The 23,081-nt window shown below is 40.3% G+C and overlaps 1 protein-coding gene across 6 annotated transcripts; it reads left to right on the top strand.

Moving 5' to 3' along the window:
- TRAF6 (TNF receptor associated factor 6) lies at nucleotides 1–21,151 on the top strand. 6 transcript variants are annotated; one of them, XM_086341165.1, is made up of 8 exons: nucleotides 1–198; nucleotides 6,910–6,984; nucleotides 7,590–7,910; nucleotides 12,135–12,285; nucleotides 13,182–13,340; nucleotides 14,715–14,786; nucleotides 18,615–18,692; nucleotides 20,013–21,151. In XM_086341165.1, the coding sequence occupies exons 3-8, from the start codon at nucleotides 7,612–7,614 to the stop codon at nucleotides 20,880–20,882; spliced, it is 1,629 nt and encodes a 542-aa protein (XP_086197291.1). In that variant the 5' UTR covers nucleotides 1–198; nucleotides 6,910–6,984; nucleotides 7,590–7,611; the 3' UTR covers nucleotides 20,883–21,151. The 6 variants fall into 6 exon arrangements, with proteins under 6 accessions (XP_086197291.1, XP_086197292.1, XP_086197290.1 ...); XM_086341166.1 differs by having other exon boundaries at nucleotides 6,905–6,984; XM_086341164.1 differs by lacking the exon at nucleotides 6,910–6,984.
- The last annotated feature ends 1,930 nt before the right edge of the window (nucleotides 21,152–23,081 follow it).

The raw sequence follows: 23,081 nt of genomic DNA, 5'->3' as shown, positions 1-23,081 counted from the left end.
AGAGAAGGCGGAAGTAGGGGTGTCCACCTCTGGGGTTCGGGCTCCGGGCGCCCAAGAGACGCAGCAGTGGCGGCCTTCAAGTTAGGAGACTGGCTTTCCGGCCGCTTCGGCGCGGAGCGCGGCGCCTTCCTCTTCTGGCGCCTTGGCCGAGCGGAGTCGTGCTGCCGGGTGGAGTCGGCGGCCCAGCGAACCCGAACGGTGAGTCTTCTGACGGCTCTTAGAGGTCGCGGCCTCGCTCCGCACGAGCTGGGACGTCTCCTTCTCTCCTCTCGCTTCCCAGGGTTGGGGTCGCTGCCCCTGCCCCCTGGCTTCTGACGGGTTGGGGATGCCGCCCCTGTCCCCTCGCTTCCCAAGGGCTGGGGACGCCGCCTCCTCTCCCCTGGGCTCCTACAGGTTGGGGACCCCGCCCCCTGTCCCCTCTGCTGCGCCGGCCTGCGGGCACCTCCTCTCCGAGTCACTCCAACTCCCAGCGGGAGTCGCGCGCCAGCTTCCTCCGCCCGACCTGCCCCACTCCGCGCATTCCCTTCCCAGAAGAGGAAATCGTCTCCTGGATTTTCCCGTCGCTCGGATGTTAGCAGCTTTAAAAAAAAAAAAAAAAAAAAAAATCCCTCTTAAGTTCGTAGCGACTCCCTCTGTCACTGTCATGGGAAAGCTATTTTGAGGCTCCATGTTGAACTCGGTAGACTTCCCAGGCAGCAAGCTTTTTTTTTTTTTTTTATTCAGCTGACACGAATGTTTCCTCCCCCGCGCCTGCACTTGGGAGTTCTAGCGATTGTTCCAGACGCTGGGTTGATAAAGCTGTTCCTAGTATTTGGCTTCAGGGGAACTCCAGCTGAGAGTTAGGACTGTCTTGAGTGAACAGAAAGTACCTACAAGTTTTAGCGGCTTGAACCTGTAATATCTGCGTGTTTTCTCTGGTTTCTCGGGAGAGTAATTTACTACTAAATGCCTTGCTGTACACAGGCATAGAAACAAGAAAAACTTTCTGAGTGTTGGCCTTGAGAATCTGGCCACAGGCGCTTTATCCATCCACTTGTGAATGCTAGGGAAAGAAGAAGGGGCTTTTCTGATCTTAAGGCTGGGGGTGGAGTGAGGACGTTGTGGCCCCTTTCATGACTCAAGGAAGGACTGTGTCTCAGGCACTTGGTGCCCGTGTGAAAATCAGTTTGAACCTGCACGCGCTGCATACAGCACAGTGTTTCAAAATTGTAACTTGAGGGCTTTTCTGTGACAGATTTGAATACCTGATAAATTTGTGGCCTCTTAGATTTTGAAAGAAGTTGTTCAAATCTTTGCCTCCTGGAGGAGAACAAATAGTGCCTAGAAAGGGGAATGCCCCTCAGATTTGTGTTCAAGAATACGGGATAGCAGTTGACTCCTTTGGCCCGCACTTCTTGGCCATTGCAACACTTTTGCAGGTCTTTGCAATTTTAGGAATATATTTTAAAAACCTAATAAATAGTTCTTGTTTCTAAAGCTAATAGCAAATTAGAGGTGATTTCTCAGTGTTTTGTATTAACACAGTTTTACTTTATGTGAGTTACATGTTTAGCTATGAACAAATTTCCGTTGACTTAAAATTGACCATTTCAAGATATAACGTTGATTTCTTTAGCTTGGTGGGTTTCTCTTCCTAGCATCTGTAGATCTTACAGAAACAAATTTTTGTGCATAACTCTACTCCCCCTCCCACAAGATAATTTAACAGTATACTCTTTAGACTACTATACACACCATGCTAATAGGGGAATGTAAGCTATGATTTCTTATAAGGCTATTTTCAATATTCATTTTGCAGTCAAAATAAGTTGGCAGTGGATACATCCTACAATATTTAATTAATGCAGTGCTTACTAAGTTCACAAAGAGGGAATTAGTCATGAAACTCTTAACCTACTAAGGAACCATGAACTTTGTACTGTCTCTTCTGTTAATTCATGTAGAAAGCCCCATGAATTCTAAATGTTAGAATAGAAAAGAGGCTGTAAGAAATCTTTATTTGCAAGTAAGAATATCTGTTAACTCTATTTTAGCTTATGAAAAGCCAAGCCTACCTCTGTAGCATCTCATGCAGTGGATACCTGAGGCACCATGTGAAAAAAAAAAACTAATAGAACATAATATTTTCTAGTTGGTTGCCAGGTCATCTTCCATTCACTTCTGTAGCTGACTGTAAGCACTATTTTTTTCATTGGTGTTAATTAAAACAGTTACTCATTGTAGTTAGGAAAATGATTTTCATTTAAGTCATCACAATCCCGAAAATCAAAGGGAAAAATTGTTTTAACTTGCCAGAAAGAAAGAGTAAACCTAAAAATACTGAATGGCACTTAAAATACTGCTTTAGCTTAATTTTCCCTTTGCAGTATAGTTACATGGGACTGTATCCTGTAGACACAGTGACTACCTAAAATTTATTTGAAAGGTGTAAAGCTTCTGTATTACTTCTTAAAAGCTTGAAAAGTAGTGGCAATTAGATTTTTAAGACATGCTTACTTTCGTGTCTTAACACTGCATTCCCACAGTGGAATTCCTTTTAAGGAATTGTGACTGACTAGACAGGTTTTCTTAGTAACATATTTGCTATAAAAGGTCTCTTTCAACCTAAAGACCTTCAAGTTTTTTGAACTGGACAGCAAGAGGGCAGTATATAAACTATCCAATAAACTAAATTTTAACTGGACATTTGGGCAGAAAAAGTAGACTTGGCTCAATGACTTTTGCTTTTGTCTTCTGGCTAGTACTTTGATATATGCTGTATAACCAAACAAACATTAATTTCTCAAAAGTGATTTTACTTTAAAAAAATGAATAAAGTTTCAAAAAGTAACTATATGTGGAATTATCAAAGGTATATAAAATGTGTTCTCTCATACTTAATCTGCTCTTGGGAGTAGGAATTAGAAAGCCTTTGATATTGTGTATCAAAATGTAGCTCATGTTGGATAACCAGCATCATCTATAAGAAATCATAAAAAGTTATATACCTGAGCTAATAATTCTACTTCTAAGAAATTTACCTAAAGTAGTAATTAAGCACAAAAATGTATATGTGTGTGTGTATTTAGTTGCTAAGTCGTGTCCAGCTCTTGAGACCCCCATGGACTGTAGCCTGCCAGGCTCCTCTGTTCATGGGATTCTCCAGGAAGAATACTGGAGTGGGTTGCCATTTCCTTCTCCAACAAAAATGTATACGGGAAAATAAAAAAACAAAGGATATAAACCCTAGTATAGCATCACAGTGTCATCTGTCCTCAGATTTGGAGGGTGTAACAGGGGCCTTTCACCCCCTCCTGGAGCACAGGTGTAAAGACTAATTCTGTTCGTTTCCATTATCTTGCCTTTCCTTTCCTTCTCATCTACTTGTACAGCCTTCCCTGGGAATCTGCATTACCTGTAACAAGGATTCTTGAACTGTTTTTAACTCTTTGAAAATATTATATCAAAAGTAAAAAAATGAAACAAAGCATCAGCCTTTCTTTACTGATTTTTTAGAATTCTATCAACCCAACCTGATAATACTGGACAGCTCATGTTTCATTAAACAGCTCATGTTTAATAGAAGCTGTTGTCAGCATCTTAGTCTAGTGTCATAAAAATAATTGGAAAGAGTTTTAATACAGCTTGATAGACAAAGTTGTCAAAATATAGACAACTATAGGCTAGTACAAATTGCACAGGCTCTGGGGTCAGGTGGTCTTGAGTTCTGATCCTAACTGTTTCTTATTAGTTGGTTAATCCTTGGCAAGTTGCTTAGCCTTTTAAAGACTCAGAGTTTTCCCTTTGACAAGGGGGAAAGGGGAACAATGAAATTGTTAAATAAAATAACTCTTATGGAGTCACACAGGATAACTCACTTTACTTCCAAGCACAGTTCTAAGTGTTTTGCACATATTAATACACTTAATCAAAGTCTAAGGTGGATTCTTTTGTTATCCCCATTTACAGATGAGGAAACTGAAGCACAGAAAGGTTATGTAATTTGCCCAGGGCATACACCAAATAATGGAGACAGAAGTTAAACTCACATCATCCAATTCTAGCACCTAAGCTTTTCACCACTTCATGGTATTGCCTCTCCAGCCAGAATATTGTCTCATCCTTTGTAGGCGCTCATCAAATGGTTCTCAGTATTTCTGAGAAGGAAAATAAAGATTTCTATCATGGTAAAAAGATTGAGGATTACTGTCTTAATCCACTGTTTGTCATGGTGGCAGACAGGATTTTTATATAGAAATGAGACAGTGGAAGTGAGAAATAGATTTAAGGGATTAGATCTGATAGAGTGCCTGATGAACTATGGAATGAGGTTTGTGACATTGTACAGGAGACAGGGATCAAGACCATCCCCATGGAAAAGAAATGCGAAAAAGCAAAACGGCTGTCTGGGGAGGCCTTACAAATAGCTGTGAAAAGAAGAGAAGCGAAAAGCAAAGGAGAAAAGGAAAAGATATAAGCATCTGAATGCAGAGTTCCAAAGAATAGCAAGAAGAGATAAGAAAGCCTTCCTCGGCTATCAATGCAAAGAAATAGAGGAAAACAACAGAATGGGAAAGACTAGAGATCTCTTCAAGAAAATTAGAGATACCAAGGGGACGTTTCATGCAAAGATAGGCTCAATAAAGGACAGAAATGGTATCGACCTAACAGAAGCAGAAGATATTAAGAGAAGAACTATACAAAAGATTTTCATGACCCAGACAATCATGATGGTGTGATCACTGACCTAGAGCCAGACATCCTGGAATGTGAAGTCAAGTGGGCCTTAGAAAGCATCATTACGAACACAGCTAGTGGAGGTGATGGAATTCCAGTTGAGCTGTTTCAAATCCTGAAAGATGATGCTGTGAAAGTGCTGCACTCAATATGCCAGCAAATGTGGAAAACTCAGCAGTGGCCACAGGACTGGAAAAGGTCAGTTTTCATTCCAATCCCAAAGAAAGGAAATGCCAAAGAATGCTCAAACTACCGCACAATTGCACTCATCTCACACGCTAGTAAAGTAATGCTCAAAATTCTCCAAGCCAGGCTTCAGCAATACGTGAACCGTGAACTTCCTGATGTTCAAGCTGGTTTTAGAAAAGGCAGAGGAACCAGAGATCAAATTGCCAACATCCAGTGGATCATGGAAAAAGCAAGAGAGTTCCAGAAAAACATCTATTTCTGCTTTATTGACTATGCCAAGCCTTTGACTGTGTGGATCACAATAAACTGTGGAAAATTCTGAAAGAGATGGGAATACCAGACCACCTGACCTGCCTCTTGAGAAATCTGTATGCAGGTCAGGAAGCAACAGTTAGAACTGGCCATGGAACAACAGACTGGTTCCAAATAGGAAAAGGAGTACGTCAAGGCTGTATATTGTCACCCTGCTTATTTAACTTATATGCAGAGTCCATCATGAGAAACACTGGACTGGAAGAAACACAAGCTGGAATCAAGATTGCCGGGAGAAATATCAATAACCTCAGATATGCAGATGACACCACCCTTATGGCAGAAAGTGAAGAGGAACTCAAAAGCCTCTTGATGAAAGTGAAAGTGGAGAGTGAAAAAGTTGGCTTAAAGCTCAACATTCAGAAAACGAAGATCATGGCATCTGGTCCTATCACTTTATGGGAAATAGATGGGAAAACAGTGAAAACAGTGTCAGACTTTATTTTTCTGGGCTCCAGAATCACTGCAGATGGTGACTGCAGCCATGAAATTAAAAGACACTTACTCCTTGGAAGGAAAATTATGTCCAACCTAGATAGCATATTCAAAAGCAGAGACATCACTTTGCCAACAAAAGTCCGTCTAGTCAAAGCTAGATGTTTTTCCTGTGGTCATGTATGGATGTGAGAGTTGGACTGTGAAGAAGGCTGAGCGCTGAAGAATTGATGCTTTTGAACTGTGGTATTGGAGAAGACTCTTGAGAGTCCCTTGGCCTGCAAGGAGATCCAACCAGTCCATTCTGAAGGAGATCAGCCCTGGGATTTCTTTGGAAGGAATGATGCTAAAGCTGAAACTCCAGTACTTTGGCCACCTCATGCGAAGAGTTGACTCATTGGAAAAGACTCTGATGCTGGGAGGGATTGGGGGCAGGAGGAGAAGGGGACGACAGAGGATGAGATAGCTGGATGGCATCACTGACTCAGTGGACGTGAGTCTGGGTGAACTCCGGGAGTTGGTGATGGACAGGGAGGCCTGGCGTGCTGCGATTCATGGGGTCACAAAGAGTCGAACAGGACTGAGTGACTGAACTGAACTGAACTGAGACAGGCTGAGGATACATTGTCTACAACATTGGCTGGAGAGTTACATTCTGTTTTCTAGAACTCTGGTTGATACTTGAACACAAGTTTGAACTGCATGAATTCACTTATAGGTGGATTTTTTCCCAATAAATACTACAACATTATGTCATCAGAGGTTGGTTGAATAAGTGGGTATAGACACAGACCATAAAGTTGTATGTGGATTTTTACCTGCGTGGGAGTCAGCACCCCTAACCCGCATGTTGTTCAAGGGTCAGCTGTATATCTGGCACATAGACAGAATTTTCCTTCAGTGTAATTATCTACAGGAGGGACCTGGTTAACTAGGCTGTGAATTGCTTTTATACCTTAACTTGTTAACTTGTAAATTCCAGTAAAGGTTTGAATTTGAAAGCATCCTACCTACCCATGAAAGGCATAGTTTTCCATAGGCAAACAAAACCTCATTTTTTTTTCCAGTCATTAATAATGAAACATAGTCACTTGACTGAGGGCACGGGGACGTAGAAATAATACGCTTTTTTAATTCTGTTCTTCCTGCATAATAGAAATTGCCACACTGAACATTTGGAGGTACAGTTGACCCCTTGAACAACACAGGTTTGAACTGCACAGGTCCACTTATATGCTTTTTTTTTTTCCAGTACAGGATCTGTGGTTGTTGACTTCAAGAATGTGGAACTCTGAGAACAAAGGGCCAACTTGGATATTTTATCGTGTGCAGGGTGGCACCCCTTACACCAAGTTGTTCACGGGTCAGCTGTACCCAAAAGAATTTTAGGTCTAGAGGAGGAAACTGAGATCCAAATGGTTACATCGCCCTAAATCACATAGCTAATAGTTTCTCACGATCCTCTTATCCCACGTGCACTGGTCTTCCTTGCACTGCCTGCCCGTCGTACCGTTGCCTTCCGCTCTGAATACTTGAAGGAACTCGAGCCTCATAACTAAGTTCATTTCAGCTGCTTAATGAACACCTGATGGGTGAAAGAGCTTGTGCTAAGTACTGAGGAAACAAATATTCTTGAAACTCCAGTCATAGAAAACAGACATTTAAACAGATAATTATGCTAATTATTACAACTGAGGTATTTTTCTTCTGTTAACCTTATTCCGGCTTTCTACAAGCTCACGAATTTCTTAACTTATAAAATAGTATGTTTATGAAGCAAAGCTAAAAAAAACTTTGAAAGTTTTCTGTAAATGATATTAGCATAGCTAATGTATTAATATATCCACTAAAAGGTGGCTGGCATAGATAGCTATGATATATACGTGTGTGTGAGAATATATGTTAAGGGATTTTTTTTTTCCTTGCTGTGTCTACAGAGCAGTTGATGATCACGTTACTATGAGTCTGCTACACTGTGAAAACAGCTGTGGATCCAGCCAGTCCGAGAGCGACTGTTGCGCCGCCATGGCTGCCAGCTCCTGTGGGACTGCAGCAAAAGACGACAGCGTGAGTGGGACGGCCAGCACAGTGACTCTCTCCAGCTCTTTCATGGAGGAGATCCAGGGGTACGACGTGGAATTTGACCCACCCCTGGAAAGCAAATACGAGTGCCCCATTTGCTTGATGGCTTTGCGGGAAGCGGTGCAGACACCTTGCGGCCACAGGTTCTGCAAAGCCTGCATCATCAAATCAATAAGGTGCGTGAGCATAAAGAAAGAATCAGATGCTGTAACAACCAAATGGAACATTATTACACAGAATAATCTTACACATTTATAAAAAGCTGCCTCAGGGAAAAGAACAGTGGACAGAAAACTGAGAAATTTACATTCTTATTCCAGTTCTTACTGTAGCATGAAAGGTAATTACTATCTCCTTCCCTCTTTGACTATTAGATAAATAAACAATAAGTAGCTCCTTCTACTTAAAGCAGTTGTATTATAGTCTGGAGTGTGTCTTGAAGCTTTAAGAAAATAATATAAAAAGTACTTTAAATGATGATGCAGCTAGAATATGATCATCTCGACAGTACAAATAATGCTGACTCTATAAGTAATCATTATTCTCGTTTTAGCCACATTACGTTTTTGTCTGCTACCTGAAGCCTATGGACCACTGTAAAATAACCAGTTCTTTTAAGGTATTGATTGATGGGACTTCCCTGGTGGCTCAGTGATAAAGAATCCATATGCCAATGCAGGGGGCTTCCCTTGTGGTTCAGCTGGTAAAGACTCTACCTGCAATGCGTGAGACCTGGGTTCAATCCCTGGGTTGGGAAGATCCCTTGGAGAAGGGAAAGGCTACCCACTCCACTATTCTGACCTGGAGAATTCCATGGACTGTATAGTCCATGGGGTCACAAAGAGTCGGACGTGACTGAGCAACTTTCACTTTCACCTAAGGTATTGATCAACAGGGCTTCCTTGGTGGCTCAGTGATAAAGAATCTGTATGCCAGTGCAGGAGATACAGGAGACTTGAGTTCGATCCCTAAAATGAGAAGATCCCCTGGAAAAAGAAATGGCAACCCAGTCCCGTATTGTTGGGACAGAAGAGGCTGGCAGGCTGAAGTCCATGGGGTTGCAGAGTCGGATGTGACTTTGTGACTAAGCAACACTGATCGATGGCTCTGCCAACATTCAATGTCTCCTCACTGCCACCACCCTGCTGAATCCCCATCAGCTCTCACAGGCTGCCCTGCTGCTGCCCTTGCCTGCTTCCAGACTGTTCTCGATATAGCAGCCAAAACGAACCTGGTGAGATACATAAGATGATGTTATCTCTGCTCCAAGCATTGCAGCCCGTCATCTGGCAGTACACGCCAGAGCCCTTGTAAGACCTTAGTTCTGTCACTAAGTCATATCTGACCACCTTTCTATTAGATTCCCATTCCCTCTACCTGTTCACTCTTTTCTGTTCCTTGAATTTGCCAAGTATGCTCTTGCCTTGTGTAGTTGGCTATAGCTGTTCTCTCTGCATCTTATCAGCTAAGTGTTTAGTCAATGCACTTTACTCCTGAGTACCTCTCAATCTCACCTTCTTGTAGGTACCCTGGCCTCCTTGTTTATACCACAGCGTGCCTTCCACCTCATCTCCCCATACTCCCTTTCTCCCTTAAGTACTTTTTTTCTTCAGCATTTTTCATCTTTAAAAATGTAGATAATTTGTGTGCTTTTTGTCTGCTTGCCCCCCTGGAAGATAAGCTCCTTGACAGCAGGGATTGAGAGCTTTATTTCTTGATATTTCCTAAGTGCTGATACGTAGTAGGTGCTCAGTAAGTCATGACTGCTTCAACTGAATGAAAGTATTTGGGATTTCCACAAAGGAATAAAATTCATCTCCTAAGAAATAGATGTATTTTACTGTTATTCAGAAGTAGATGGGAACATTTTTAGGAATTCTATACAAGACCAAAAAATGGAAGAAGTAGAGGAATTTTAGGTTCTTCAATTAATAAGCATCTACTTATATTGGTGAAATCATTTCTAAGTAGGTTATCTGGCCATTCACTCATCTTGTAAGCTTTTCTTGTGACTTTTAAGTAAATTATTTTTTTCTTGTGGCATCCCTTGTCTGGTTTGGTGTCAGGGTTAACGCTTGGCTTATAAAAGGAGTTTGGAAATGTTCTTTCCTCTTCTGTTTTTTTTTTTGGAAGAATTTGAAAAGGATTGGTATTCTCCTTTAAATGTTTGATGGCATTCACTAGTAAAACCATCTGCTTCTAGACTTTTGTTTGTTGGAAGGTTTTTGATTACTGATTCACTCTCCTTACTGGTAATCTAGTCTGTTCAGATTTTCTGTTTCTTTATGATTCAGTCTTGGAGGTTGTATGTTTCTTGGAATTTATCCATTTCTTTTAGGTTATCAAATTTGCCGCCATATACTTGTTCACATGAATCTCTCTGCATCTGTGGTATCAGTTGTAATGTCTCCTCTTTCATTCTGATTTTATTATTTGAATCCTCTTTTTTCTCTTGTGAGTCTAGCTAGACCTTTCTATAAAATTTGAATTTGTGGTAACCTCATCCGTACTTGGAGAAGGCAATGGCAACCCACTCCAGTACTCTTGCCTGGAGAATCCCATGGACGGAGGAGCCTGGTGGGCTGCAGTCCATGGGGTCGCTAAGAGTCCGAAACGACTGAGCGACTTCACTTTCACTTTTCACTTTCATGCATTGGAGAAGGAAATGGCCACCCACTCCAGTGTTCTTGCCTGGAGAATCCCAGGGACAGGGGAGCCTGGTGGGCTGATGTCTGTGGGGTCGCAAAGAGTTGGACATGGCTGAAGTGACTTAGCAGCAGCAGCATCCATACTTGGGAATTGGCTTAATTTAAATTAAAAGGGAGCATGTGTCTCACTTCAGTTTTGGAGAAAAATTTGTTAACCAGTGGTGAATTGCCAATGTCTCTTTAGGGTTGGTTTTGTCACCCTCCACACTATCAGCAGTCTGAGCCAGATGGTTCTGAGTTGTGGAAGAATGTCCTGGGTGTTATAGGATGCTTAACTGCGTCCTTGACCTCTGCTCACTGGGTGGTGAAAATAGGCCCACTTCTGCAGTTGTGAGAACCGGAGCATCTCCAGACAGTGCCAGATGTCCCTGGGGGCTCAGAGGTGCCCCAGCTGAGACCACTGGTTTAGGGCATACGTGAGACTGTTAAAGGCTTACCTTTTCTTTTTTCTTCTGTTTATAGTGATTTTCAATTTATATTATATTTAGATTGAATCAAGACCACATTGTGAATTGTTGGCTTTTTCTGTAGGTGTACAGTATTTCACCCATGCCCAGGAAGGTAACTAGTCTTTAGCAGGTTTTTAATAGCAAGATATTCATGAAAGTAGTAGAACAGTGATCTGAAAAGGAAGTAAAACCCACAAAAGGAAGTCGAGGTCCTTTTTCTTTTTTTCTATCTCCTAAACTAGAAATGACCACTAACTTTGACTTTAATGTTCTTAAGGAACGGCTCAGGAATTTCTCGTCGGTATAGTCATTCAGAGCATCAAAAGACATCTCAATCAATTCCATATTCTTTTGGAGTGATTGCTTATGCAGTGGGTAATGATTTCCAGTTCACTTTGAAAGATTCTTCTTTCTCTTAAACACCCAATCATCTAGGTTTGGGGAATATATTTCAGTAAATTTGTTTATGTCCCTGCTTCTCAAAAAAATATTTGACAGTGTAATGATAACATCATGCAATGTGAGAGAGGCCCGGTAAACACTCTGTCACACCATTTCTGGTTCTGAGACGTTGGACAGCACAGCTTATTTTCAGCACTTTACCTCCACAGGAACCACCGCTGTTGTTCACACATAGGAAGTGCACCACCAGTGTCTGAGTGAAGGACGCTCTGTGGCCTCCCTGACCTGCCACATTTTGCGAGTGAAGATTGAAACATCCCCAAAAGTGAAAGGGGCATGACAGACACCCAAGCTTCTTGGGGATAGTTTTTCCCATAATTGGATGGAATAAACCATGGGGAAGCAGGACGTAGAGGTCCTTCTAACTCCCAACTGCATTGTACCCATGACACAAAGATACAAGAAACCGGTGTTGTCCATGAGCCAGTGTTGATGACTTTCAGAGTAAACCTTAAAAATGTGGCCTCACGGGGTTACTGCTAATGGGTGTAATTTTTACTTATGACTAATAACTGTAGACATGTTATTAGTGTATTCTGAGCAGCATATATTTAGTTACATCTCCCTAGTATGTTAAATGGCTGCTGTCAGAACACAGGCAAGACTGGTTCATAAACTGTCCGTAAAAGGACAGTTTATTTTGGTGATATTATACAATACAATGTGTTTATTTTCTATAGGAAATAATATATGAAGAATTTATATATGTGATGTATTATTGTTTTGTATTTTCTAAGGTGAATGTTTTAAATCTACTAAATAATGTATTTGTTTCTTTTAGGGATGCAGGTCACAAATGTCCAGTTGACAATGAAATACTGCTGGAAAACCAACTATTTCCTGACAATTTTGCAAAACGAGAGATTCTTTCGCTGATGGTGAAATGTCCAAATGAAGGTTGTTTGCACAAGATGGAACTGAGGCATCTTGAGGTATTAAAGTTATTTTCTAGCCATGTGCGTTTATGCAAGAAGTTCCTGGAGAACAGGGATTTCGCTTTGTCCATCTGGATATTGCCACTGCTTAGCATATAGTGATTGGCTAGTAAATTCTTGCTGAATTAATACCAACCCTTTCATTATTGAGTATAAATATAAGTAGAAACCAGAAATTTCTTTTTCCGTCTACTCTGGCTTTACACCCTGTAATAATAAAAAATAAATCAGTATTCTTCTAAAAGCTTTTTGGGTGAACTTTATCTGCAATGAAACTGAAGAGCGTTTTAAATGTGTCACGTTTTAATCCCATAGCTTCATTTCTCTCATTTTGAAATAAGCAACAAGCCCCAAGTAGTCATCATCTTAGCACCCTCATCATACTTGTTTCTCTGGTTTTCTAAATTATTCATTTTATTTTGAACTAAATGGAGTTCTCCTATAGCTTAAGATGAACTGAAGCCACCAGATAAAAGAATTTGTTTTTAAGTTAATCCTTAGTGTGGTGGTTTTTATGAGAAGTTAAATATCACTTAAGTTCCATTTGAAATTAAGCATTTAAAATATACGTATAACTTACTCCCTTAGCTCCTTTTGAAAGAGTGGCCTTTTGGACACAGCACTAAATTGACGATGAGAAAATCTGCTTCTTTTCATCTCTCTTCCCTAATTAGATAAATGAACCTGAAAAGTAAGTCCTTTGTATAAACTTTCAATTCACAACCATTATTTGAAAAAAATCCATTAAAGCCTTCATATTGTGGTTCTGTGGTGTGTACTACACAAAGCAGGTTCAGTAGCCAAATCTATAGAAGAGAACAGTATATTCTTAGAATATATTTAGAAAATTTCTCAAGGACTGGCAAATACTGCTTATTTCTTTTTCTTCATAGGAGCATCAAGCACACTGTGAGTTTGCTCTTATGAGTTGTCCACAATGCCAGCGTCCCTTCCAGAAATGCCATCTTAATATTCATATTCTCAAGGAGTGTCCAAGGAGACAGGTTCCTTGTGAAAACTGTGCTGTATCAATGGCATTTGAAGATAAAGAGGTATGTACTAAGTTGGATTTGTTGATTCAACTACTGTTTTATTTTTTTAATGTACAGTGGAAGGAGTTAGCAGAGATGAAGATGTTAATCTAGTCCTGAGTCTGTGTTATCAATTGTGAGAAGACTGAGTTTTAAGAAAGTAAGTTAAGTAAACCATTTTAGTAAATGAATGTAGGGTTTATATTTTCGTCTGTTTCTTAGAAAGCATTATTTCTGCTCCTTAACCACTGTAGAAGATATACAAGTAACAAAATCTTCTAGGAAAGTATGTGCTGATCTGTTTCCCTATGTGAATTTTAATAATCAGTTTTGGATTAGAGACAAATAATTACTGTATAAGACTTACATTTTTCTCTTTAAAAAAGAGAATGAATTGTTGAAACTTTGAGGAGATTACATCCACAAAGTATGCTTCTTTGGTGATAATTCATTGAGCTGTACACATAAAATGAAGTCACTTTTCTGTACTTATACTTCAATTAAAATGTTTAGTTTTTAAAAGAAACTCCATGGCACCTGACAGCATCATGATGATAGAACATTTTTTCCATTTATAGACAGATTAAGTGATTTTATATGAATGTTATCAATGGGAAGGCCAGCACAGAGATCCTAGATCTGTATCCCCATCCTATGTCCTTTTTACTAAAATGATGTATGTACAATTTATGTTCTTTTTACTATCAAGGTATTTCCTTAGACTTTATTTCTTGCAGGTTCATCTTGGTAATGTCCCTACTTATGAGATCAAGTGTATTACGCTTATTAAGTTGATTAATTATTCAGTGTCAGCTAACTTGCTAAAAACAGTGAAGTCTGAGGCATAATTACAGCCAATTGGTGTGTTCTTAAACTTTAAAAATGGGCCTAACCAGGAGGGTTAGTTATTTCTTAAATTTATTGTATTCTAGAAAACAAGACTCATTTTTCTGGGGCCTTCAAGAACCTAGGCAACCTGCCCCAATTATGCGTCTGTTCTTTACCCTCCTGATAAGAGTTTTAATTAAATCATCTTGCTGCTACTGGAAATTTCTGAAAAGAGGTCTTTGGAGAAGTATAGTATTGATGAATGATGTCCAAACAGTCACAGATGCTCTATGACTTTTAATCAGGTTTTCAAAAAGTGACTTAAAAGATTCTCTTATGCATACTATCATATTCTCTCAAAGAGCTGGAGGGTGAGATGAATCTCATTTCTTCACTGGCGAAGGGAGAGAAAATAACCATTATAGATTATTCTCACATTTTTATTTTACACATACCAGTGTCCCTAATTTATTCATAGTGAAAAATATTTCTTGTTATAAAAATGGGTTGTTTTTACCTTTTCAGATTTTCTCACATTTTTTCTTATATTTCGCCAATAAAATTTAGATTCATGAGCAGAACTGTCCTTTGGCAAATGTCATCTGTGAATACTGCAATACCATGCTCATCAGAGAACAGGTATAGTGATTCTCTTTCATAAACCAATATTTCCATAATTAGATTAAAGAAGTAAATTAGGTCTTTAATTGAAAATTTAAATCAATAAGGCAAAATGAATGCAGATTGGAGAAGAATTAAAACTTTGTGAGTTTTAAATGCAAATCAGAGTCACAATCAGTTGTCCTCTCATACCAGTCTGAATGGCTGTCATTTAAAAGTCTACAAATAATAAATTCTGGAGAGGGTGTAGGGAAAAAGGAACCCTTCTACACTGTTGGTGAGAATGTAAATTGGTGCAACCACTGTGGAAAACAGTATGGAGGTTCCTTAAAAAAATAAAAAGTAGAACTACCATGTGATCTAGTAATCCTACTCATGGGCATATATCCCCCCAAAGATGAAAAGTCTTAATTTGAAAAGGTGCATGGGGAATTCCTGGCAGTCCATTGGTCAGTACTCCACACTTTCACTGCCAAGGGTCTGGATTCAGTTCTTGGCTGGGGGAACTAAGATCCCGCAAGCCACACAGTGGAGCACAAAAAAAGAAAGCAAAGGTTCATGCACCCCAGTGTTCATAGCTACATGATTTACAATAGGCAAGACTTAGAAACAGACTAAATGCCCACGAACAGATTGGTGTAAAAAGATGTGGTATATGTATATAGACGTTAGACTATCACTCAGTCCATGGGGCCGCAAAGAGTCAGATACGACTGAGCGACTGAACCATGACAACAACAGGCATAGAAAAGAATGGAACTGCCATTTGCAGCAGCATGGATGCGCCTAGGGAATAGCCTGCTAAGTGAAGTAAGTCAGACAGAGAAAGACGAATGTTATATGTTACCACTTACATAAGGAATCCAAGAAATGATGCAAGTGAATCTATGTACAAAAAAATAGACCCAGAGATAAAAAAACAAACTTAGGGTTACAGAAGAAGAAAAAAAGCGGGGAAAGATAAATTAGATGTATTGAATTAACAGATACAAACTACTGTACATACAATAGATAAGCAACAGGTATATACACAGCACAGTGGGGAACTATATGCAGTATCTGGTATCTGTTATCTGGTAGCAACCTATAATGGAAAGTAATCCGAAAAATATAAATATATATGTAACTGAATCACTTTGCTATATACTTGAAACTAATATAATATTGTAAATCCACTATATTTCAATTTTTTAGAAAACTTGAGTTTTTTTTTTTTCAGATACATTGATACAGTACTTTCAGAAAGAACAAAGTACTCAGTCATAAGTACTTAAAATTCCTAAATCATTAACATAATACCTGTGTTTATGTATATTCATAAAAGTTCTAAATAAAGCCAAGTAATTTTTAGATAAAAAGAATTAAAAATGCTCATTTAAAGAACAGAAAACTTTATAAGAAATACATCTTTAGATTGTGAAATAAGGATCTTAGGTATCCAGAAACCACTTGAAAAAGAAGGAAACAAGTCTGTAGCAGAACGTTACTTATTGCCATGGCCCCTGAGGCGTGTTGGGAGATTTCCAGGATCTGTAGCCTCTCTGTTCGGTTGTCTGTAGACCCTTGATGGGGCATCATCAGAAGTAGCTGTAATAGAAAACTATTCATTTTTATTATTAATAGAGAAAGGAAAATTCCATCTGGTTGCTATCTTCTGACATTTGAAGAGTTTACCCACAGAATATGAATATTAGTCACTAAATATTTATACACCCATGAAATCTGCAAACCCAGAGATCATAATTGATTACCTTACTAAGTAGGAAAACCAAAACCTGTCCCTCGGCTAAATTTTTCCATTCATCTGTTAACAGAGTCCTTTAGTTTTTTTTCCAACAGGGCCTTAATTTGAAGGTGTTAAACTTGTTTTTGCTTGTGAACTCTCACCTACCTGGTTTTTCTTTTTTGCCTTGTTTTGATGTTTGAAGGAAAGCACATCTAAAACCTAGCAGAAATAAAACTTAATGTAGGAAAAAACGCTAGGTTTAGAGTCAAAAAACCTACATTTTGACTCTGACTGTGCCATTGTCTTGCACGTTGATCTCTGATAAGAAAGTTGACATTCTAAGTTAGGGATTAGTAAACCAGCCCACCAGCTAAATCTGACTGCTACCTGCTTTTTAAAATAAGTTTCATTGGAACACAGCCCTGCCCGTGCGTTTATGTCTTGTATATGGCTGGTTTTGTACTGCAGTGGGAGAGCTGAGTACTGTGACAGAGTCCATGGGGCTTCCTAGATGAAGCTGTAAAGAACCTGCCTCCCAATATAGGAGGCATACGAGACCTGGGCTCGATCCCTGGGTTGGAAAAATTCTCTGGAGGAGGGCATGGCCACCCACTGCAGTATTCTTACCTGGAGAATTGGACAGACAGAGGATCCTGGTGGGCTGCAATCCATAGGGTTGCACAGAGTCAGACACAACTGAAGCGACTTTGTACACACACACATGACAGGCTCCATAGGGCTTACAAGGCTGAAAATATTTATTCCATGACCCTTCAGAGACAATTTTGCTGACCACTGTTACAGATGTTGTTTCTGAAGGGTCATATAGGTTGCCATTTCCTCCTCCAGTTCAAGTCCTCATCATTTTCATTGGAGATTTAGTTACATATTTGGTCATTGCAAGAAACAACAATCTTGTAAAACAGACAAATACAAATAACATAGCAGTATTACTAAAGTCATAAGTGAGAATTAAGCCAAAAACTTCCATTAGGTGTAGCCCAGTATATTCTTAGGTCATCTGAGATTATAGCTAAACTAAATTTTTAGAGGAAATTTCATACCACTTTCAAAAAACATAATTCTGTGTAATGAATCTTAACTTAAAGAATGTGTTTTGGAGTCCCCAGATTAAAAGCTGAGACTTTCTTTAAAACCTAGGTGCTTAAAGTGTCTTCTAACATCCGAATCTCCCCATTGTAGTCAGAGTATGCGCAGGTTAACAGAAGCTAAGAAGCTATGAAAGGTGGTCATGAGGGAAGTACAGGGTGCAGTCAGTGGCTCTGACGTAGACAGTTTACTGGTCCCTCATCACGGGCCTGAGAGTTGGACCATAAAGAAAGCTGAGCGCCAAAGAATTGGTGCCTTTGAGCTCTGGTGTTGGAGAAGACTCTTGAGAGTCCCTTGGACTGCAAGGAGATCAAGCCAGTCAATCCTAAAGGAAATCAACCCTGAATATTCATTGGAAGGACTGATGCTGAAGCTGAAGCTCCAACACTTCGGCCATCTGATGTGAAGAGCTGACTCATTAGAAAAGACCCTGATGCTGGGAAAGATTGAGGGCAGGAGGAGAAGGGGACGACAGAGTACAAGATGGTTGGATGGCATCACCGACTCAATAGACATGAGTTTGAGCAAACTGTGGAAAATAGTGAAGGACAAGGAAGCCTGGTGTGCTCCAGTCCATGGGGTCGCAAAGAGACACGAGTGAGCGACTGAACTGAACTGAATCAGTGGCATGGACCTCAGTGAGAGTTCTAGTTGCATTGTGGATGACATCAGAAGGTGCTTTTTCTTTAAAATGCCGCTAGAGGGTGGCAGTTCCCCAACAATAGGAATAAACTCATGTTCTCGAAATGAATTTTGAGTGATTTGGGGGCACAGTATGAGATGTTGATATTTCCTTTCTCTGTGACTTTTGGAAGTAAATATCATTTTAATCTTTGTGGGCTGACTGGTTTCTGTTTCAGCTGTTCAGCTCAGCCACTGTAACAAAAGCAGCCATAGACAATATAATTTTGTTTAGATGAAGTGTTATTCTTTATTGTGAGTATGCTCTTGTCAAACTAGAATATGAAAGGCAGGGAAGGACGTTTTTCAGCCTCTGCTTTGGTTTTCAGATGCCCAATCACTATGATCTAGACTGCCCTACAGCCCCAGTCCCATGCACGTTCAGTGCTTTTGGTTGCCATGAAAAGGTAAGTTGTTGTTTTTTTAATTCTCAAATATAGATCACGAAAATCAAGTTCTATAGTGTGGTAGAGGATAGCAGTGGACTGGAGGCGGCGGACACGTTGTTTATGTGGTCTTTAGCTCCAAAGAGAAGTGGGGGAAGCAGTTGGTGATGGCAGGGGGAGGTGTGATTGGGGTTGCACGGAGTGTACTGGAAAGAGAAGCAGACCAGGAAAGGAGCCATGAATGAACAGTCTCAGACGCTGGTGAAACAGGCAAGGAGTAAGGATTGTTCTGATCTCTGACGTGAGTTTTAAGACCTGGTGATCAGTTTTGTCAGATACCTGAGAGACAGCGTCGTCTCTCTTTCTGGAGAGCCTGAGTACACTTGGTGCTTCTGCTGTGCCTTTATATCTGAATTTTTTTTTTATCGTAAGTATGCATTTAATAACTTAAAATTAAATGAGCAAATAGTGTATAGTATGATTACACTTGAGGGAAGATCCTCTATTGCTTGTGTTCATAGAGAGAAAGACTTAAAGAAAATGTATCAAAATGTTCATGGTAGGTGAGATAACAGGTAGCTTATTTTCTTTTTGAACATCTACACTTTCTTTCTATAATGTACTTGAATTACCCTCACAGTAGAATTGGTATATTATCTTTTTTTCATATAACAGTTAGACTATTCTTGATGACCTTAGAAAAGTAGGAAGACAGGGAAGATTCCACTTTGCAGTAGATTTGTAAAAATAAGTGTGGGGTTGGAGACAGTGCAGGTGGATGGCTCTTGGTTATAAAAGGAAGAGGAAGAAAATGGTATTAGCTTGAGGGAGATACAAGATCAATAAAGGGGTTGCTCCCCCCACACCCTGGTTTTTTTTAACAGGAAAGACTTTAATAAATCTGTTCTGAGGGGAATGGTTAAGAGGAGAGAATGTTTGAAGATAAAGGAGAAAGGAGATGGCTAAGCAAAACCTCCTGAGGAGGTGAAAAGGGATGGATGCCACTTGGAGCCCAGGTGAAGCATTAAGCTAGGACAAGAGGAGGGTCAGCTCTGAGTCCAAAGAGAAGGACGGGCATAGATCCTGATACTTTTACAAGTGGGAGGGAGGTTTGTCTGAGTGAAACCTGAATGAATATTCAGCAGATAGCCTCTCAGTTTTTCAGGGAATGAAGAGGCAAGATCATTTCTCTGGATGGAGAATCTGATGCAGTCAGAGAAGGTTGTAGGGGACTGAGGAGAGTGATGATGTGACTTCAGAACCTTTTATTTGACTTGGCTAGGTCCCTTTCCTAGTCCTCACATCTCTGTTCCCTACCTGAGGCCTGTGCTTGATTTTCAGATGCAGAGGAATCACTTGGCACGCCACCTGCAAGAGAATACCCAGTCGCATATGAGAATGATGGCCCAGGCTGTTCAGACTTTAAGCCTCGCGGTAGCTCCTGTGCCTCAGTGTACCATGCCTCTGTATGACTCTGTGCCTCCCACCCGGCCTTCCTCTGGGCGTCACTCAGAAGTCCACAATTTCCAAGAAACCATTCAACAGTTAGAGGGTCGCCTTGTAAGACAAGACCATCAAATCCGGGAACTGACTGCAAAAATGGAAACCCAGAGCATGTATGTAAATGAGCTCAAGCGAACTATTCGAACCCTTGAGGACAAAGTTGCTGAAATAGAAGCACAGCAGTGCAATGGGATTTACATCTGGAAGATTGGCAACTTTGGGATGCACTTGAAATCGCAGGAAGAGGAGAAGCCTGTTGTCATTCACAGCCCCGGGTTCTACACAGGCAAACCCGGCTACAAACTGTGCATGCGGCTGCACCTGCAGCTGCCGAGCGCGCAGCGCTGCGCCAACTACATATCGCTCTTTGTCCACACGATGCAAGGGGAGTACGACAGCCACCTGCCGTGGCCCTTCCAGGGGACAATACGCCTTACCATCCTTGACCAGTCTGAAGCAGCTGTGAGGCAAAACCACGAAGAAATAATGGACGCCAAACCAGAGCTCCTGGCCTTTCAGAGACCCACCATCCCCCGGAACCCCAAGGGTTTTGGCTACGTGACTTTTATGCATCTGGAAGCCCTCAGACAAAGAACCTTCATCAAGGATGACACGTTATTAGTACGCTGTGAGGTCTCCACCCGCTTCGACATGGGCAGTCTTCGGAGGGAGGGTTTTCAGCCACGGAGTACTGACTCAGGGATATAGCATCCCCTGATTTGTTCAAGAAACAACAGAAAAAACATCTGCAGCAAACTTACCCTGTTCTCAATAATAATGTACAAACAAAAAACAATGGGAAAGATATAATACTCACCAATGAATTTTATTTGACTTCCTATAGATTTCAGGGGATTTGAGCCATAATCCTTGGGAAGCTTAAGTTCTCATTCACCCTGGTTTTTCCTCCAGAGTGTTATTAAGGATATTCAGGGACTAGTTTAAACCCTAAATATAACCTTACTTATTAAATACTACTGTGTTGTCTGTCACATAATTCTCCTTAAAGTTGTTTCATTTTACCTTGCTTATTATTTCCTTTAGGCTACAAAGTAGCATTTCTCCAGAGTTAGAACTCTGAGAACCATGTGAAAACCAGCTGCTAGGTGTTAGGCTACAAGTCCCTTTTTGTCTTTTCCAGGAAGTGAATTCCACAGCCCCTCCGTGATTCTTTGTTCCCTAGTGCTCTAGAACAAGGGGACACACACACACATAATCACCAACAGAGAAAGTTTAAATTTCTCACCTAGTCAGCCAGTATGGCGGCTCATTGGTGGTGAGAAAAGCCAGTTGAGCCAAGAAATTTTCAGCTCTTTTGAACACTGCTGTTTCTGTGATTGTTGTCCAAAAATAAGTACCTGTCAAGGTACATGTAAAAAAATAAAGTTGTTCTTGTTGCATAGGTGAAAGAAAGCCTGAAGGACAGCTACTACCATTTTTTGATGACTTATTTTCTTCTTTGTGCAGCTTACCCATTTTACATTTTTTTCTACAATAAACATGTCCTTTTCTCAAAGAAAAAAAGTTACATGTTGCCACAAAACATTCAACCCTAACAAAAAAGGAAATAATATTTAAAAGCTTCCTGGTCAAACTTCTATTAAAAGCATGCCTGTGCATTAGGTACTGAGGTGAGTCATTTCCTGCTTTGGTTATGTTATTTTTTTTCTACTAACTTGGGAGCCTTAAATCAAAACAAAATCAGGTTTTTACCTCACTTATCCTAGCTTCAGGTTTCCCTGAAGGAATTGGATTAGATGTTTCTAAGGTCCATGTCAACCATAAAATTTTGTTTTAAGAAATGAAGTTCTAACCAGCAGAATGTTGACAATAATTACAAAAGGATTTTGCCAGTAGAAAAATTGGTCTATTTTTTCCTGACGTAGTACTTCAATTTAGTATCAATTTAGGGTCTCCTTTTAATTTGAACAATTTTTTTAAACTCACAACATTTGGCATTGTGTAATAAACCGGCCACTTATTATGTACTCATCATTCCTTGTGAATGTGGGATAAGAGTAGTGATCAGACTGTCTTTCCACATACGAGGTTTTGTTGACTCCAACTCAGAATCAAAACTTAGCTGGAAAGTGGATCTCTTCCTTTCATTTTTCAATCCTCCAGTTCCACTCTGAAACATGCTGGTTTGGACCCAGCTGACCTACAAGTATCTGTGCTGTGTATCTGTTTTATTACCCCTTTAACATTAATTTTTGGACATTGTTAAAAATAATTTCTTCTTTTCCCAGAGACATCCAGCCCAGTGTTCAATGAAACTTGCCGCAGGTCGTACCCTTTGTTATTAGAAAACAAGTCAGCATGCTGACTGGTAGTTTGGTGTGTGTGTGTGTGTGTGTTTTTAACCTCTCCTTTAGCTGTTGCAGCAATGGCAGTTTCTGGCTATTCTGCAGAATGATAGAGGGGCACTAAATGCATGTTTGTGCAGCTGCTCAGTTGTGGCCAACTCTTTGTGACCCCATGGAGGGTAGTCCACCAGGCTCCTCTGTCCATGGGATTTCCTGGGCAAGAATACTGGAGTGGGTTGCCATTTCCTTCTCCAAGGGATCTTCCTGACTCATTGAACCCAGGTCTTCTGTGTCTACTGCATTGGCAGGTGGATTCTATACCACTGCACTACCTGGGAAGCCCTGAAACAGGATGAAAATTGAGGATTTTTTTCCCCTGATGATGGATTAACACACTGGATGATCTCTAGCAATTAGTTTTTGTGGCAGGTATAGAATTATAAAATTGTCCTTCATTACTGTTTTTATACTGTAAGTCTTAGATAAACTAAAAGCATGCATGTGGGTAGAGTACATCCTCATCAGAGGGGAGCAGTTGCTGTCTGTCTTCCCTTTGCCCAGGGAATCCTCAAGTCTTTGGTGACCAGAAAAATGTTCTTAA

Source organism: Bos grunniens, chromosome 15 (assembly GCF_055505025.1).
Source record: "Bos grunniens cultivar Pamir isolate PY7600 chromosome 15, Bosgru_T2T1.0, whole genome shotgun sequence".
Classification (NCBI taxonomy): Eukaryota; Metazoa; Chordata; class Mammalia; order Artiodactyla; family Bovidae; genus Bos; species Bos grunniens.
This window is presented reverse-complemented; position numbering and strand designations above follow the sequence as displayed.

Coding starts and splice junctions, on each gene's coding strand:
- TRAF6 (XM_086341164.1), top strand. CDS start 7,612: ATGAGTCTGCTACACTGTGAAAACAGCTGTGGATCCAGCCAGTCCGAG. Junction 12,286..13,181: donor TGGAACTGAGGCATCTTGAG/GTATTAAAGTTA, acceptor TTTTCTTCATAG/GAGCATCAAGCACACTGTGA. Junction 13,341..14,714: donor TGGCATTTGAAGATAAAGAG/GTATGTACTAAG, acceptor AATAAAATTTAG/ATTCATGAGCAGAACTGTCC.